Source organism: Capricornis sumatraensis, chromosome 7 (genome assembly GCF_032405125.1).
Source record: "Capricornis sumatraensis isolate serow.1 chromosome 7, serow.2, whole genome shotgun sequence".
Taxonomy (NCBI): domain Eukaryota; kingdom Metazoa; phylum Chordata; class Mammalia; order Artiodactyla; family Bovidae; genus Capricornis; species Capricornis sumatraensis.
Genome location: NC_091075.1, coordinates 42,648,675 through 42,663,819, shown reverse-complemented (window position 1 = coordinate 42,663,819; position 15,145 = coordinate 42,648,675). Strand labels below are relative to the sequence as shown.

The 15,145-nt window shown below is 38.0% G+C and overlaps 1 protein-coding gene across 4 annotated transcripts in view; it reads right to left on the bottom strand.

Moving 5' to 3' along the window:
• The window catches only part of SLIT2 (slit guidance ligand 2), a 403,061-nt gene that overhangs the window by 54,895 nt on the left and 333,021 nt on the right, over positions 1 to 15,145 (bottom strand). For all 4 annotated transcript variants that reach the window (XM_068975688.1, XM_068975691.1, XM_068975687.1 and 1 more), the window contains 4 exons: positions 13,427 to 13,498; positions 10,133 to 10,296; positions 838 to 962; positions 601 to 698 (listed from right to left, as the gene is read on the bottom strand). In XM_068975688.1, coding sequence (XP_068831789.1) covers positions 601 to 698; positions 838 to 962; positions 10,133 to 10,296; positions 13,427 to 13,498 — 459 coding nt within the window. The remainder of the gene's footprint in view (positions 1 to 600; positions 699 to 837; positions 963 to 10,132; positions 10,297 to 13,426; positions 13,499 to 15,145) is intronic.

Here is a 15,145-nt window from a genome sequence, read left to right as displayed (position 1 = left end):
TAGATATTAATGGTCATCTGAGTTAAATTCACCCATTCCAGTCATTTTACTTCACTGATTCCTAAAATGTCAATGTCCACTCTTGCCATTTCCTGTTTGACCACTTCCAATTTACTTTGATTCATGGACCTAACATTCCAGGTTCCTATGCAATATTACTCTTTTACTTCCATCACCAGTCACATCCACCATTGGGCATTGTTTTTGCTTTGGCTCCATCTCTTCATTCTTTATGGAGTTATTTCTCCACTGATCTCCAGTAGCATATTGGGCACCTACTGACCTGGGGAGTTCATCTTTCAGTGTCCTATCTTTTTGCATTTTCACACTGTTCCTGGTTTCTCAAGGCAAGAATACTGAAGTAGTTTGCCATTCCCTTCTCCAGTGGACCACGTTTTGTCAGAACTCTCCACCATGATTCTGTTTTTAATACTGAAATATCTCTAATATTTATGAGAGGGACTAATATATACCTTCCTTATGAATTGAATTTCTGATATTCTTTTTAAAACCAAGCCCTTGGATTTAAAAATAAAAAAAATCATGTTTTCTTATTCTTGTTTCAATCCTTCAGACACAGATCATAGACTAATGGCCTACCAGAATCCATCTTTTTCTCCTTCTTTTAAGTGGCAAGTTCCTCCATGTTTACATGGGTTGCTGATGCATGCATGAATTGGAACATCACAATCCTGCCCCTGGAGAAGAAATGGTCAAGTTAAGTTGCGTGCAAATAAAATTGTTCTCAGCACATAAAGAAAGCACAACCAAATAATAAATACCCATCAGGGAGAACTACTTTTACAGATCTTGGTTCCCACAACAGCTTCTACTTACCTTGAAACCATATGGACAGGTGCAGCGATAAAAGTCAACTGGATCATTGTTACAGGTGCCATCATTTTTACATGGATTTGATAAGCAGGGATTACATTTAGCTACAATATTGACATCCACAGGACCTAAAAAGTGATTGAAAAATATGAGAAGAGGATGCTTTCTGTTTCCAGTTCACTTAAAACTATTTCAGTGCCTTAATGTACCAGTAAATTTTGTATAAGATTATTATACAATAATAATTTTGTAAAATTATTATAAAGTAATAATTTATCTTCCATGACAAAAATTATGGAAGTCAGCATGATCATATCATCTTTGAGAACAAAACAGGAGGCCGCCTCATTGGGAGACAATGGTAAAAACCTCAGATGTCAAGGGGGACTCTAGGTTGTGCACTTAGGTGGTTAGGATCTGACATTTGCAATGCCAATGTCAAAGGGTCAATCCCCTCATTAGGTGAGCAGCTTAAGTGGATGCTTTTATGGCCAGTGCTTGCAACTCAGCTACTCGTCACCTGCGCGGAAAGGCACACCATGGATCCCAAAGCAGCATGCATGTGTGCCCATGTGTGTGCTGGGGGATTGGGGGGCAAGTTTAATGAGTAAGTAGAAATTCATTAGTGTAATGAAAAATGCAACAGTATGTACCTGTCCTGCTAATAGTAGTTTAGGACTGTTATTTTCCTGCAGGAGATACAAAACAGTGCCACTTTTAATATAAACCAAAAATGAAACCTCCATTATATTCTTGCTCATGTCCCTTTAGTTTTGTTAGCATATTGGCATGTGACGGGTAAGATTACTGTATCTTTCTTCATTGCGAAGAAGAAACCACTGAAGAGGTCACTACTTGCAATCTCACCTCTTGGGGTACAAATTAAAAACTCTCATAATCCATGAAAGTTCTAGATTAAATGGAGGTTGAATTGAAGTTACTTTCCTTTGGTTGCACATATTTGTTCTGTAAGTGGCTAACAATGTAGATAGTGTACTGTCCTCGATAAAATTGCGCTCTGTTGATAATTTTCACACCATTTGTGAAAGCTCACTAGACTGCCTTCTGGAAACTGATGAGGACACTCTGGTGGAGTGCCATTTTTATAGTTAAAATACAAATATTGTATAACATAAACTATACTTTTGCTTTCACCATCAGTCTCTATATTTCTTTATCCTCATTGGAACAAACACGTTTCAGCACATAATTTCTAATTTCTAGTTATTTGAGCCCTCTCCACTGCCTTCCTATCACTGTTGTAACCTTCCAAGGTACCTCCACCCAAAAAGCCGTATGACGTCTGCGGGTATAAACTTTCTTTAGTCACATTTTTCTGCAGAGGTTTTATACTGGTAAGCTGTTGGTCTACTCACAGAAACTCATATGAAAGAAAATGTGAATTAACATCACGGCCATTAAAACTATTCATATCTAAACCTTAACCTAAGAAATATATATTCATATTGTGGTTTTGGAGTACAAACCCAAAAGGTAGTGTTCTATATTCCTCAGTTTTTCTATTAACAAAGACCTGAAATTTATTTAGACACAGTTTCCTGTTTTGTTTTGTTTTTTTAACCTGTTTGGGAATAAACTACAGTCCTGGGGAGGACTGTGCTAATGGAACGGGGTGGTGTTTGAGCTGGGCGATACCTGTCATTAGGGGAGGCCTTGCCAGTGTCCCCTCTGCTTTTTCTTGGTACCAGAATAACTAATGTAGTTTTTGTATCAAATTACAGTCATACTGAGTGAAGTTAAGTCAGATAAAGACAAATATATGATATCACTTATATGTGGGATCTAAAAAAATGGTACAAATGAGCTTATTCACAAAACAGAAATAGTCACAGATATATTAAACAATCCTATGGTTATCAGAGGGGAATAGAGGGAGAGGGATAAATTGGGAGGCTGGGATTGACGTACACAGTACTAGATATAAAACAGATTACTATTAAGGACCTAGTGTATAGCACAGAGAACTATACTCAACACTCTGTCATGATCTATATGTGGAAACAATATAAAAAAGAGTGTATATATATGTATATATATAACTGATTCACTTTGCTGTACACCTGAAACTCACACTGTAAATCAACTATATTCCAATAAAAATTATTTTAAAAGTACAGTTGAGAAATTCCTGGAATTAATACCAAACTGAGCATCACAGAAACTTAATTTCTCACACTCCAAATGTATTTATCAAATGAATTTAGCCTCTGAGCACATTGGAGAAGTGAACGGTGGAAGTTAGAGCAGTAAGTTAAATTAATGTCACACACCACAGTAAATGACTGTGTGTTTGCTAAAGTGATCACACTTAGAATCATCACTAGGAAAGGAAATATATAAATGGTAATGGATCCCTGAGCTGGGCTAGAAGAAAGAAGAATCTTGGAACAAAGGCGTAGGATGAAGCAGCTAAGAATGTACATCAGCAAAACCTCAAGTCAGCAAATGCAAGGACTGTAAACATTCATCTGGCCACTTCCCAAGACGTTAAGGAGAGCTGTCTTTAGTCTATGTCTGTGCTTTCAACCTTGAAAGGCTGTGGTCTGGATGGAGGGATTCAGGGTTGGCAGTTCCTAAGTTTATTCTGCGGAATGTGACATTTTCCAAAAATCATGTTTGATTATTTAGACAAGAAGCTAGAGATTTTTTTAGGGAAAAAAACTGGGTATGTTTGGAAGAATTATTTTAGTAGAGTATGCAGATGATAAAACTGCGAGGCTGAAGGAAAAAAAAGATCTTCCGTGTTGCAACTAAGATCTGGCATGGTCAAGCATTTAAAAAATAAAAGAGAAAAAAAAAATTCCAGGCTGAAGTAGTCTCTGCCCTGATTTTAGCACAGTCAAGATTTATTTAATAAATATTTACAGAGCCATATCTGATTAATAAGCGCTATTTAATTTCTCCACTTTTTTTCCAGGACCAAGTTTGGCTTTTTATATAGCAAATCTGCTCAACTATTTTCAGTATCTGCAATGTCTTGTGGATGTGGGAAAGGAGATGTGTTGCTCTCCTGACAAATTCGGCCTAGCTACAAGAATCAGCAAAGCAAACTTTCCCATGTGCACAGGCTTCCCTCGATGATTTCTTTAACCACAAACTGTTTTGGTTTTGGTGGCATCAGAATTAGGAACATATTCTTCAGCTTGGTAAAGTTGATTACTATGGCAACCATTCTATTTGCTTCTCCTTTTTTCAAATCTCTTTTAAAATCAGCTCTTCAAAGATAATTTCTTATAAGTTGGAGAGAAAGGTAATTAAAAAGATGTTTATGAATTACAGAATTTCCAAATAGCAGCATCCTCTTATATGTCCAAATGTCTTAAAATGATATGATTTCTCTTCCTATTTTATTTAGACTACAATTCCACCTAACTAAATGTTCTTCTTATAATGTGATTTTTACATCCACCTAGTTTATCTAAGTCCACTTATTTTTATATTCTAACCTCTTGGAACTATATCCCTTGGACACACAAGTCAAACAGTGGAAGTACTGCCCCGTGTGTAAAGTCAGATGTGTTTCAAAGACAACTCAGGAAAAAAGTAGAGGATACTTAACACTGGGAATACCTAACAAGCAGTTCAGTAATAGAGACATCTATGGATCCACTACTGAATGCAGCTGTAAGAGAATGTGGAAAGTGGGAAGGCATGTTTTGGAATATGTGTTTTAAGTTTGTGCAAGGCAGGACTTCACTAGGTGAACGGAAATATGAATTGGAAGTTCATAAGAAAAGTCATGGCTGGATACTTGAAGCCATGGGACTGAAATTCATCATCAGGGCTGAGGAGAGAACTCCATTGTGTCAATATTAAAGAGGGGGTAAGAAAAAGAAGTCAGCAAAGGAATGAAGAGACAACAGGAAAGTACCAGCAGCAGCAGTGGCACCACTGTGCACGGTGAAAAGAGGGCAAACAAAGAAGCTAAAAAGAAGCCACTAAAATGGGCGAGAGAGAGCCCACTGGTAGCTCTATAGTTTCAAGGAAGGGGTAGAGATGGTCCCTAAATGACAGGGGGTTAAAATCCTACAAACGTGCATTATACAAATGGTTAAACAAAACATAAAGATGGGTATTACAACTCCGGGATCCCTGGGCTTGGCCATGTGCTACAATCACATATGAACTTAGGCCAGATAATTGACTTCTTAAATCACACTAAAGTGAAAAAGAGGAATAATTATTTTATGGAGTTACTGAATCAGAGATAATATGGATGTTCAACATTTAAGAACAGAATACAAATAATTGGTTCTCATCTCCTATTAAAATAAATGTCTGTTAAAATTTCCCAAGTGTTTGAAGTTTTTAAAAAAAGTATAATAAAAAAAATAGCCTTTGTTTTTTAAAGATAGTGCATTTGGCAAATAGCTGTGTACAAACCTGAATATTTTTTTAGCCAGTGAGAAAATCATAATGCCCTACAGCTACGGTTATTTCAAATTTATAACTATGTGGTAGTGATACTAAATCTGAAAATGTAATAAGAACTTGATAGATTTTTAAATTCTATTTCAAAACTGATCTATTAAAATTTTCATTACTTCTAGTTTGTGTTAAATTATTTTATCTCCTTCATATTTCAAATAACTAAGGTCAATATTAATTAACAGGTTTGAGACACAAAATAAAAGACTTGGAGCTTGTTAAGAATATCTCCTCCCACACACCCTCCAACAAAGGATATTGATTCATCGGGGGAAAAAAAAAACTGACGACATTACAATATTATTAATGAGAGATGTGAAAGTTTCTCCTAGAAATTCCAGAACCTACAGGGTTCTTAACTTGTAAAATTAGCAGAAGAAACCAACCATGTGGAGGTGGAAGGTTGGTCATTCTGGGATATGAAATGGTCCCAGGTTTCCTGACCCTTAGCTGATCTTCACAGATAAGTAATGAGATATGTTGAGCATCAGATCCTCGCCTCTTGAACTGGGTTCCTGGCTACCAGACACCTGCCCATAGGAGCTGCTTCCCCTGATTGGTGTTCCATTCTTGTTCTACTTGACACACTATACCAGTCTCCTGTTCCCCTCATGGACCGAGTGGTACTGGTGGTGGTTGTTCAGTTGCCTGGCGGTATCTGACTCTTTGCGACGCTATGGACTGCAGCACACCAGGCTTCCCTGGCCCTCACCATGTTTCAAAGTTTGTCCAAGTTCATGTTCATTGCATCCGCGATGCTGTCCAGCCATCTCATCCTCTCACGTTCTCTTCTCCTTCTATCCTCAAGCTTTCCCAGCATCAGGGACTTTTCCAGTGAGTTGTTTGTGCTCATCAGAGACCAAAACACTGGAGCTTCAACTTCAGCATCAGTTCTTCCAGTGAATATTCAGGGTTGACTTTTCTTAAGATTGATTGATCTCCTTGCTGTCCAAGGGACTTTCAGGAGTCTTCTCCAGCACCACAGTTCAAAGGCATCAATTCTTTGGTGTTCTGCCTTCTTTATAGTCCAGCTCTCACAATCGTACATGACCACTGGGAAGACCATAGCCTTGACTATATGGACCTTTGTTGGCAGAGTAATGTCTCTGCTTTTCCACACACTGTCTAGGTTTGTCATAGCTTTCTTGCCATCAGAAGAAGCAATCATCTTCTGATTTCATGGCTGCAGTCATTGTCCACAGTGATTATGGAGCCCAAGAAGAGGAAATCTGTGGTACTGGTTACATTTCCACAACTGTTTGGTTTGGATATACATTATTAACATTGTATATATGTTTCTACCACCAAACTTCCATACTGTTTTGTAATTATCCTTTAAAATGTATCTGTCGGTAGAATATAAGCTCCATGAAGGCTAGAGTTTTTCTGTCTTATCTCTTATTGTACTCTTAATATCTTGGAACCATTCCTGTTGTATAATAGGAACTCATGCAGTATTTGTAGAATAAAAGAAGCAATATACCACTTGTTTACATTAGACTGTTCATTCTTTTTGGTGGCTTCCCAGGTGGCACTATTGGTAAAGAATCCGCCTGCCATTGCAGGAGACGTAAGAGAAGCGGGTTTGATCCCTGGGTTGGGAACATCCCCTGGAGGAGGAAATGGCAGCCCACTCCAGCATTCTTGCCTGGAGAATTCCATGGACAGAGCAGCCTGGTGGGCTACAGTCCATGGGGTCACAAAGAATTGGACACGACTGAAGTGATTTATCATCACATGATTGACTCTTAGCACATTTAAGTGTTTAATAAATGTCAAATTAAAAATGAACAATTTAGTTGCCTGTATAGCTAAAGCTTCCTGAACCAAGAACAATAAAGGGACTATTAGAAATTAACAGTATTCTACATTCCATGCTGGTGTTTTCAATGAAAACCTGCAAAGGGCAAAATCTCCATTTTCTGCTTGAGCATTCTAATTTCATCTGATATTTAAAAGATGAAAACAGGACACCTAGGTTATAACAACAAGTCATGATCATCTGCTTCCCACTCAAGAATGTCCTAATCTGGGTATTAATTAAATATACTCTGATAATGTATTTCATGCAATTCATTTGTTTCTGTTGTGCACTAAAACTATGATATTATACCACAAAGAAAATACTCTGCAAACGTAAGATGAAAATGGTATTGAGAGAATTGATTTCTCACAATAATAATACAGTGTTTTCTAGCAGAGAAAACATTTAAATTCTATTTAAATATAGCTATGTAAACATGTTTGCAAATAAAGAATATTCATCTTCCTGCTGAAATTTGAAATTACATATTTACAAACTTTAATATTAGGAATATGTACTTACATGACTTCTATGAATAAATAAAACATTAAACTGGCATAGCTATGGCAAAAGTTTAATTAAAATATAAAAAAACAAAATTATAAAATATTTAAAGCAACATTATTTTATTACTTTCAAGCTCATAAAGCATGCAAGCTCAAAAACATAGTACTCAGTAGATTTCCCAGAGTTAATTATTTTAACAAATGGATTAGAATACTTTGCCCCTTACCAATCCAATTAGTAAAGTAAATATTTCTAGCAAAGCATGTGAGACTGGTTCACAATATTTTGACAAATACTGGGCAGTGTTGGCAAAGAACATTGTGAGTTTCAATGTTTGCTATCTTTCTAAAATTATGTTATAGAAGAACCCAGTAAGTCTAAAAGCTTGTTAAATGCAGTTACACTATATTTATTGAGTTTTGAATGTTTATGCTTCTTGCATAGACATTATACCTATGCTGTCCAGCTATGCAGTTTAAGGTATACCCTGAAATATGTGTGATGTGTTACTTTGATAACTCAGTGAATAGTAAACTAAACTGCCACAGTTACAATATTTTCCTATATCACAGCTGGGCTCCTGCAGTTCCTTCAACCTGTCCTTATGCTTCCCTGCTGTTCAAACAACTGGCCTACACATTCCCGCAAGAAACCTTTCATAGCCACTCTGAAAGGACGTCTTCCTCTGAGCCCTGTAGCAACAGCACTACCGATATGGTAGCCATTAGCTACATACAGCTACATTTAAATTTAAATACAATTAAAAATCCACTTCCTCAGTTACCTTAGCTACATTTCAACAACCACATGTGGCTAGTGCCTACCATATTTGGAAGCACAGGTATAGAATATTTCTATCACTGAAGAAAGTTCTATCAGGCTCTAGTGATCCAGACCAATGTTCCCTTAGTATAGCTTATTTCCATTCATGCTACACTAAGAACAAACAACACTATTAATGGGAAAAAAGTCAAACCAGTTAGGTATAAACAGACATTTATTTTATGCATGTATGTTCATTTGTATTCATCAGATTTCTAAGAGCATTTAATAGATTAATGTGGACTATGATGCTCTAAGAGTGAATGTAAGTATGTAGCTTTTCTCAAATTTACATTATCATGAAATTATTAAGAAATATCTCTATGGAATCCTAAGCTTAGAATTATAGATAAACACCAGCATTTTTCAAAGTGGAGTATGAGCATCCCTGGGTACAGAGAAGTGTAAAAATAGTCTGCAGTTGCTCAACTTGCCCATATAGCCCTTCTAGAATTACTCTGCCCAATAATATGCCTACAAGTAAGCTTTATGCCAGTTTCTCATTCCCTATCTCTACTCTGACCTTACAAAAAAATGGTATACTCTTAGTCCACCAGAAATTAACCATGTGGCACATTGCCCCAAGAGAATGTCAGAGATTATAAAATAATTAACTTAAAACACTGGTTATTTGCAAAGGGTCTTACAGTCAATGCACATAATCCCAGAGAGGCATTTCCAATAAAATTTACATTTTGAACATAAATGTTAACATACTGATAAATAACTATGCTGCCCCAACCAATGCTCAATAAGTATTTCTGGCAACAATTACTTCTAAGAAAAACTTAGAAACTCATAGATCTTTACTGGTAGCAAATTTTAAAAATGAAAATTATATACATATTTTTTGTAGCAAAGAATGATACAATTCTCCGAGGTACTGGAAATATAAATTCAAGGAGAAAAATAAAGTTCAAGAAAAAAGAACCATGCAAAATACTGAGGATCTTCTTTTTATTTCTTTCAAAATTAGCTGTGATGTTTAGATTTACTTGATTAGAAAAAGTGGGAAGATACACAAAACAACTTTAACATTGGTTATCTTTTGGCACTGTCCTTAATTGTTACATTTAGTTCTTCAGTCTCTTATTGGTCACATTTTCCTTCTCTTTAGATTTGCTATATTGGACATCGATTAGTTTTGTAATAAGAGAAGAAAATACTTGTTACTAAGGCACTGTATAGAATTCACAAGTACATAAAACGAAGGGAAGATAAAAGGATCCAAACAAGCGAGAACAGCACCATCAACACAGGAAGAGTGCAGCACAAGAGGGGAGGCAGAAGGTCTGGGCTGAACGTGGGGAAGGGCTCGTGCCTCCTTACCTGGCATCAGGAAGCCACAGGGCCCTGGAAGCCCTAGGAGCGGGCCACACGTTTAGACAAAGCAAAAGCAAAATATTTCACTTGTTAGAGGCCATGAGAGGACTTTCCAGAAATTGTGTACTCTTCATTTCTCCTTATATTTTAAAGGAAACGTAGTCATTTCCAATGGATCGTTTCTGCAATTTCTTTGAAAAGCCTAGTCCTTTACTAGGGCTCCTCATGTTACTGCTCTGTCTTCTCCAAGCGCAGGAGGAAACAGTAATTATTTATTGGAGTTTTTCAGCTATCCCTCTGAAACCTAGCAGCCCATGGGTTTCTGTTTCTTTTTAAAAATTAATACGATCAAGTTTTATTTACAGAAGAAGGACAAATGGTTAAAAACCTTACCTTGACATGTAAATTTTTTGGAGGGAGTTGTGAGAAGTAGTTTATCTGCCATTTCTCCAGGACCAGCACAGCGAGCAATTCCCGGCTCTTTGTATTCCGACTTTACCCAGTCGGATAACCACTGCATGTTACAATCACAGTAAAGAGGGTTGGCTCCAATTGCTCTGGAAAACACCACCACAAAAGCACACAAAGGTACACGCACACACACACAAATATGGAAGTATTGTTATTTCCTAAGGGAATGTAACTAGGTGATGCTTACTAAAAGTCCCTATAGATTTGCTGATAAAAATGAAAATGGAGGCATTAGGGATTAGGGATTCCCCAGTTTTCTCACTTATGTGCAGCGTGATTTAGTGAGCTGTTACCCGTGTGAACACTTAGTCGGCTTTATAAGGTCTCCTTGTATATGCAGACAGCTTTATACTGGGTACAAGCATGCACCAAGTGTAGATAACACTTCCTTCATTCACCAATGATTTACTTAGAATCCAATCATTATGCCAGGTTCTGAGGACTCTGCTATGAGTAATACATTATTTTTAACATCCAAAACTCCTTCTGCAAAGGAGAGTAACATAAACTCATACCTACAAATAATTTTCGCTATAAGTGGTATAGTAGAAGAATTTATAACTCAACAAAGGGTAACTTTTCTGGGAGCCTGGTGGTTTAAGAAGTCTGACCTTTTAGATATTTGGATTTAAGTAGATGGAGAAGGTTGGAAAGGATGGTTTAGAGTAAAAGATCAGTACAAGACAGGAAAATAAGGATGGATGTAAAATAATAAAGGTGCATAAAACTAGCTCCCCAAAGCTGATTTTGAACTCCCTCTGTCCCTTCAAAGTTTTTCATATTAGAAAATGAAAAACTGGTGCCTATTTATATAAGCAGCTATAGTGATAGGAAAAATAATCAAGATAATAGCTAGCATTTATTGCATCATTATGCTATACTAGAACTGTGCTAAGCCATTTCTATTACTTATCTCATTTTATTCTAAATAGAAGAGGTATCAGATCAATACTGTTAATAACTGGTTTACAGATTGAAAAACTGAGGCCAGAGACATTAACCAATAGGTTCATAAGCTTCCCAAGCCTGGCCACAAACAGTATATGCATGACTAAGCATTTAAAAACTGATTGATTCTGATTTATAATTAACTGCAAATTAGTAGTATTTCTAGGTATATGGTTTATGCAAAATTATTCTTATATGAAGAAACTTTCAATTATACTTACAAAACCACAATACTTTATACTGTTGCTGTTTTAATGTCCAACTTTGGCCAAGAACTGGAGTGAAGAAAATGTTATGCTTACATGTATTTCAGATTCAAACCTTTCTTCTAAATTAAAAATGAGGAAAATGAGATTTTTGAGCTATTGGATCTCATCTCTACTGACATTTCCTAAGTCCTTACTGTGCCAAGAGACACAGTAAGGAAAGTGAATGGAACAGAGCTCTCTATGACCCAGGGAGTAAAAGACAATTGTATAAACTGAAATACATGCCAAAATAAGACTCCTGACAAATCGCTCTCACTGTTGGGGAGAAACGTCACACAGCTCAAGCAGCACCTTCCTAGGCAGACTTTTTTCTAGTTCAGCACCCTAATACTAGCAGAACGGCCATTTCTTTAGTCAGCACTCTGCCACAGCCCCATAGTCCTGCACCTCTGAGCCAGGGGTCTCATTCACATGGACTCTCAGGCAAGTGACTTCCGTGGAATCTGTAAAGGAGTGGCCCTGACGTCCACTTTGAGGTAGGTGCTAGGCTGACACGTGAAAACAATGGAGGTCTTGCCTCCAGAGACCTAGCAGTTTAATGCAAAGGGATACTGAAAGCCAGCAGCAGTCAGATGGACAAGACCTACACGGATAGCAGAGCCTCTCTAAGGGAAATGCAGACGTAGCGCAGCTGACTACTGGCGCCTATCCTCTGCCCACTCCCTTCTCTCAGTTATCTGTGCTTCTTATCTTCTTGGAGTTTGGTAGGTTTTGGAGAGGAGGACAAACAGAAGAAAAAATACAGCAACTTCTTCTGGAGAACCAGGAGCCAACTGACAATGATGTTTAAACTGTCACCGGGTAACATCAAACTCAGCCTGACAAAGCTCTGGATTCCAGGGCTGGTCTCTGAACTTCCTTACAGGTCTGCCACAGTCTCAACAAGACAACCAACAGTAATGAAACAGAGGAATTTGATCCAAGTGAGATTTTTTTGGACCTCATTAATAAACTTTTATTGTACTCCCAAGGAATATGGATGTATAAATAACCTGTCATAAGAAAGAACGCAAAGGAAAAACATTTCACCCAATGTGAGGATTTGGCCGTTTCCCTCTATCACATAGTAACATCTAAACATTCTCTCATTTATTTTCACGTGGTACCATAGTCAATGCTAGGCTTCCCCAGTGGCTCAGTGGTAAAGAATCCACCTGCAGTGCAGGAGACGCAGGCAGGAGAGATGAGGCTCATTCCCTGGGTACAGAGGACCCCCTGGAGAAATGAAATGGCAACCCACTTCAGTAGTCTTGCCTGGGAAATCTCAATCCAAGGGGTTGCAAAAGAGTCAGACACAACTGGGCAATTAAACAACAAAGATAGTCAATGCTGAGTAATATTTGCTCAATAAATGAATCCAGTTTGAGCAAATCAGGGTGGGCTTCTTGGAGAAGGTGACAATTGGGTTGTGACTTGGATAAACAAAGTTTGGGCAGACTGAATTGAAGGTGATCTAATATTTAGAATCAGAGAATATTACGAGAAAAGGAATAGACTAGGAAGCTGGGAGAGTTCCCTGGTGGCTCAGATGGTAAAGAATCTACCTGCAATATGGAAGGCCTGGGTTGGATCCCAGTGCTGGGAAAATGCCCTGGAGAAGGGAACGGCTACCCGCTCCAATATTCTTGCCTCAAGAATTCCATGGACAGAGGACCCTGGCAGGCCCCCTCCATGGGGTCGCAAAGAGTTGGAAACAACTGAGAGACTTTCATTCATTCATTTACTGATTCAGGAAGCTGGGGAGCCACGTTTGTAAGAGGAGATATTTTTATAAGCAAAGAGAACTCAACTAACATGGAGTTAGGAGCAGAAGGATAAATTAAGGCTATCTTGTAAAGAGCACTGAATTTAGATTTAAAATCTTTAGATCTTCTTTAAAGATGGAACCAATCACATTTTATGATGTAACAATAAAAAAATGGCAGGGGCCCATTTGTTCCAAACTCACTTGCCAGGGAGAGTTTGACCCTAAACCCATATTCATGAAATAGATACTCACAGGTGTGATAATGCAGCAAGATCATTGAAAGCACCTTCAGGCACAACAGAAATGTCGTTTCCATGTAAAGAACTAAAAACAAGGAAAAGAAAAATTAAATTTCCTATTATTTCAGGGAGTTCAGAAAAATCCCCAATATATGAGTTTTCAGTAACAGTTATTTAAAATCAGTGTAGAAAATGGTATATTAAACAGATAGTCTTCACACAGCTTGATATCTATTTGGGGAAACAAAAAGTTAGCTCATACTTCATATCATATGCATAATAAATTTTATATGGAAGAGTTAAAAGCAAAAATCAAACTGAAAATGTACTAAAGTAAAATATAGATGAATTCCTTTTTATAAACATGGGATATGGAAGGCTTTTTAAAGTTCTATATTATAAAACTCAGAAATCATAATGAAAAAGAGTGATATATTTTTTTTCTTCTTTCCTTTTTTTTTTCCTTTATGTTAATTTACAATACTGTAATGGTTTTGCCATACATTGACATGAGTGATATATTTTTGACAATATAAAATATATCCATATTATAAAACAACAAGTCCGACTGCATAGCACAGGGAACTATTTTCAATCTTGTAATAAACTATAATTGAAAAGAATCTGACAAATAATATATACATACATGTATATATATGTATACGCCACCCCGCGGCCGAGGCCAGAGGTGGCAGCTGGGAGGAGCAACCCCAAGCCCAAGGCCAGGGGTGGCGGCCGGGAGGAGCAACCCCATGTCCAAGGAGCGGTGGCTGTGCAGGCGCAGGAGGGCCTAGAGGAGCTATCTGATGTTGAAGGTCAGGAAGGGTGGTGGTGAGGAGATACCGCTCATTCAAGGTAAGGAGCAGCGGCTGCACTATGCTGGAGCAGCCGTGAAGAGATACCCCATGCCCAAGGTAAGAGAAACCCAAGTAAGATGGTAGGTGTTGCAAAAGGGCATCAGAGGGCAGACACACTGAAACTATACTCACAGAAAACTAGTCAGTCTAATCACACTAGGACCACAGCCTTGTCTAACTCAATGAAACTAAGCCATGCCCGCAGGGCAACCCAAGACGGGTGGGTCATGGTGGAGAGGTCTGACAGAATGTGGTCCACTGGAGAAGGGAATGGCAAACCACTTCAGTATTCTTGCCTTTAGAACCCCGTGAACAGTATGAAAAGGCAAAATGATAGGATACTGAAAGAGGAACTCCCCAGGTCGGTAGGTGCCCAATATGCTACTGGAGATCAGTGGAGAAATAACTCCAGAAAGAATGAAGGGATGGAGCCAAAGCAAAAACAATACCCAGCTGTGGATGTGACTGGTGATAGAAGCAAGGTCTGATGCTGTAAAGAGCAATATTGCATAGGAACCTGGAATGTCAGGTCCATGAATCAAGGCAAATTGGAAGTGGTCAAACAAGAGATGACAAGAGTGAACGTCGACATTCTAGGAATCAGCGAACTAAAATGGACTGGAATGGGTGAATTTAACTCAGATGACCATTGTATCTACTACTGCGGGCAAGAATCCCTCAGAAGAAATGGAATAGCCATCATGGTCAACAAAAGAGTCCGAAATGCAGTACTTGGATGCAATCTCAAAAATGACAGAATGATCTCTGTTCGTTTCCAAGGCAAGCCATTCAATATCACGGTAATCCAAGTCTATGCCCCAATCAGTAACGCTGAAGAAGCTGAAGTTGAATGGTTCTATGAAGACCTACAAGAC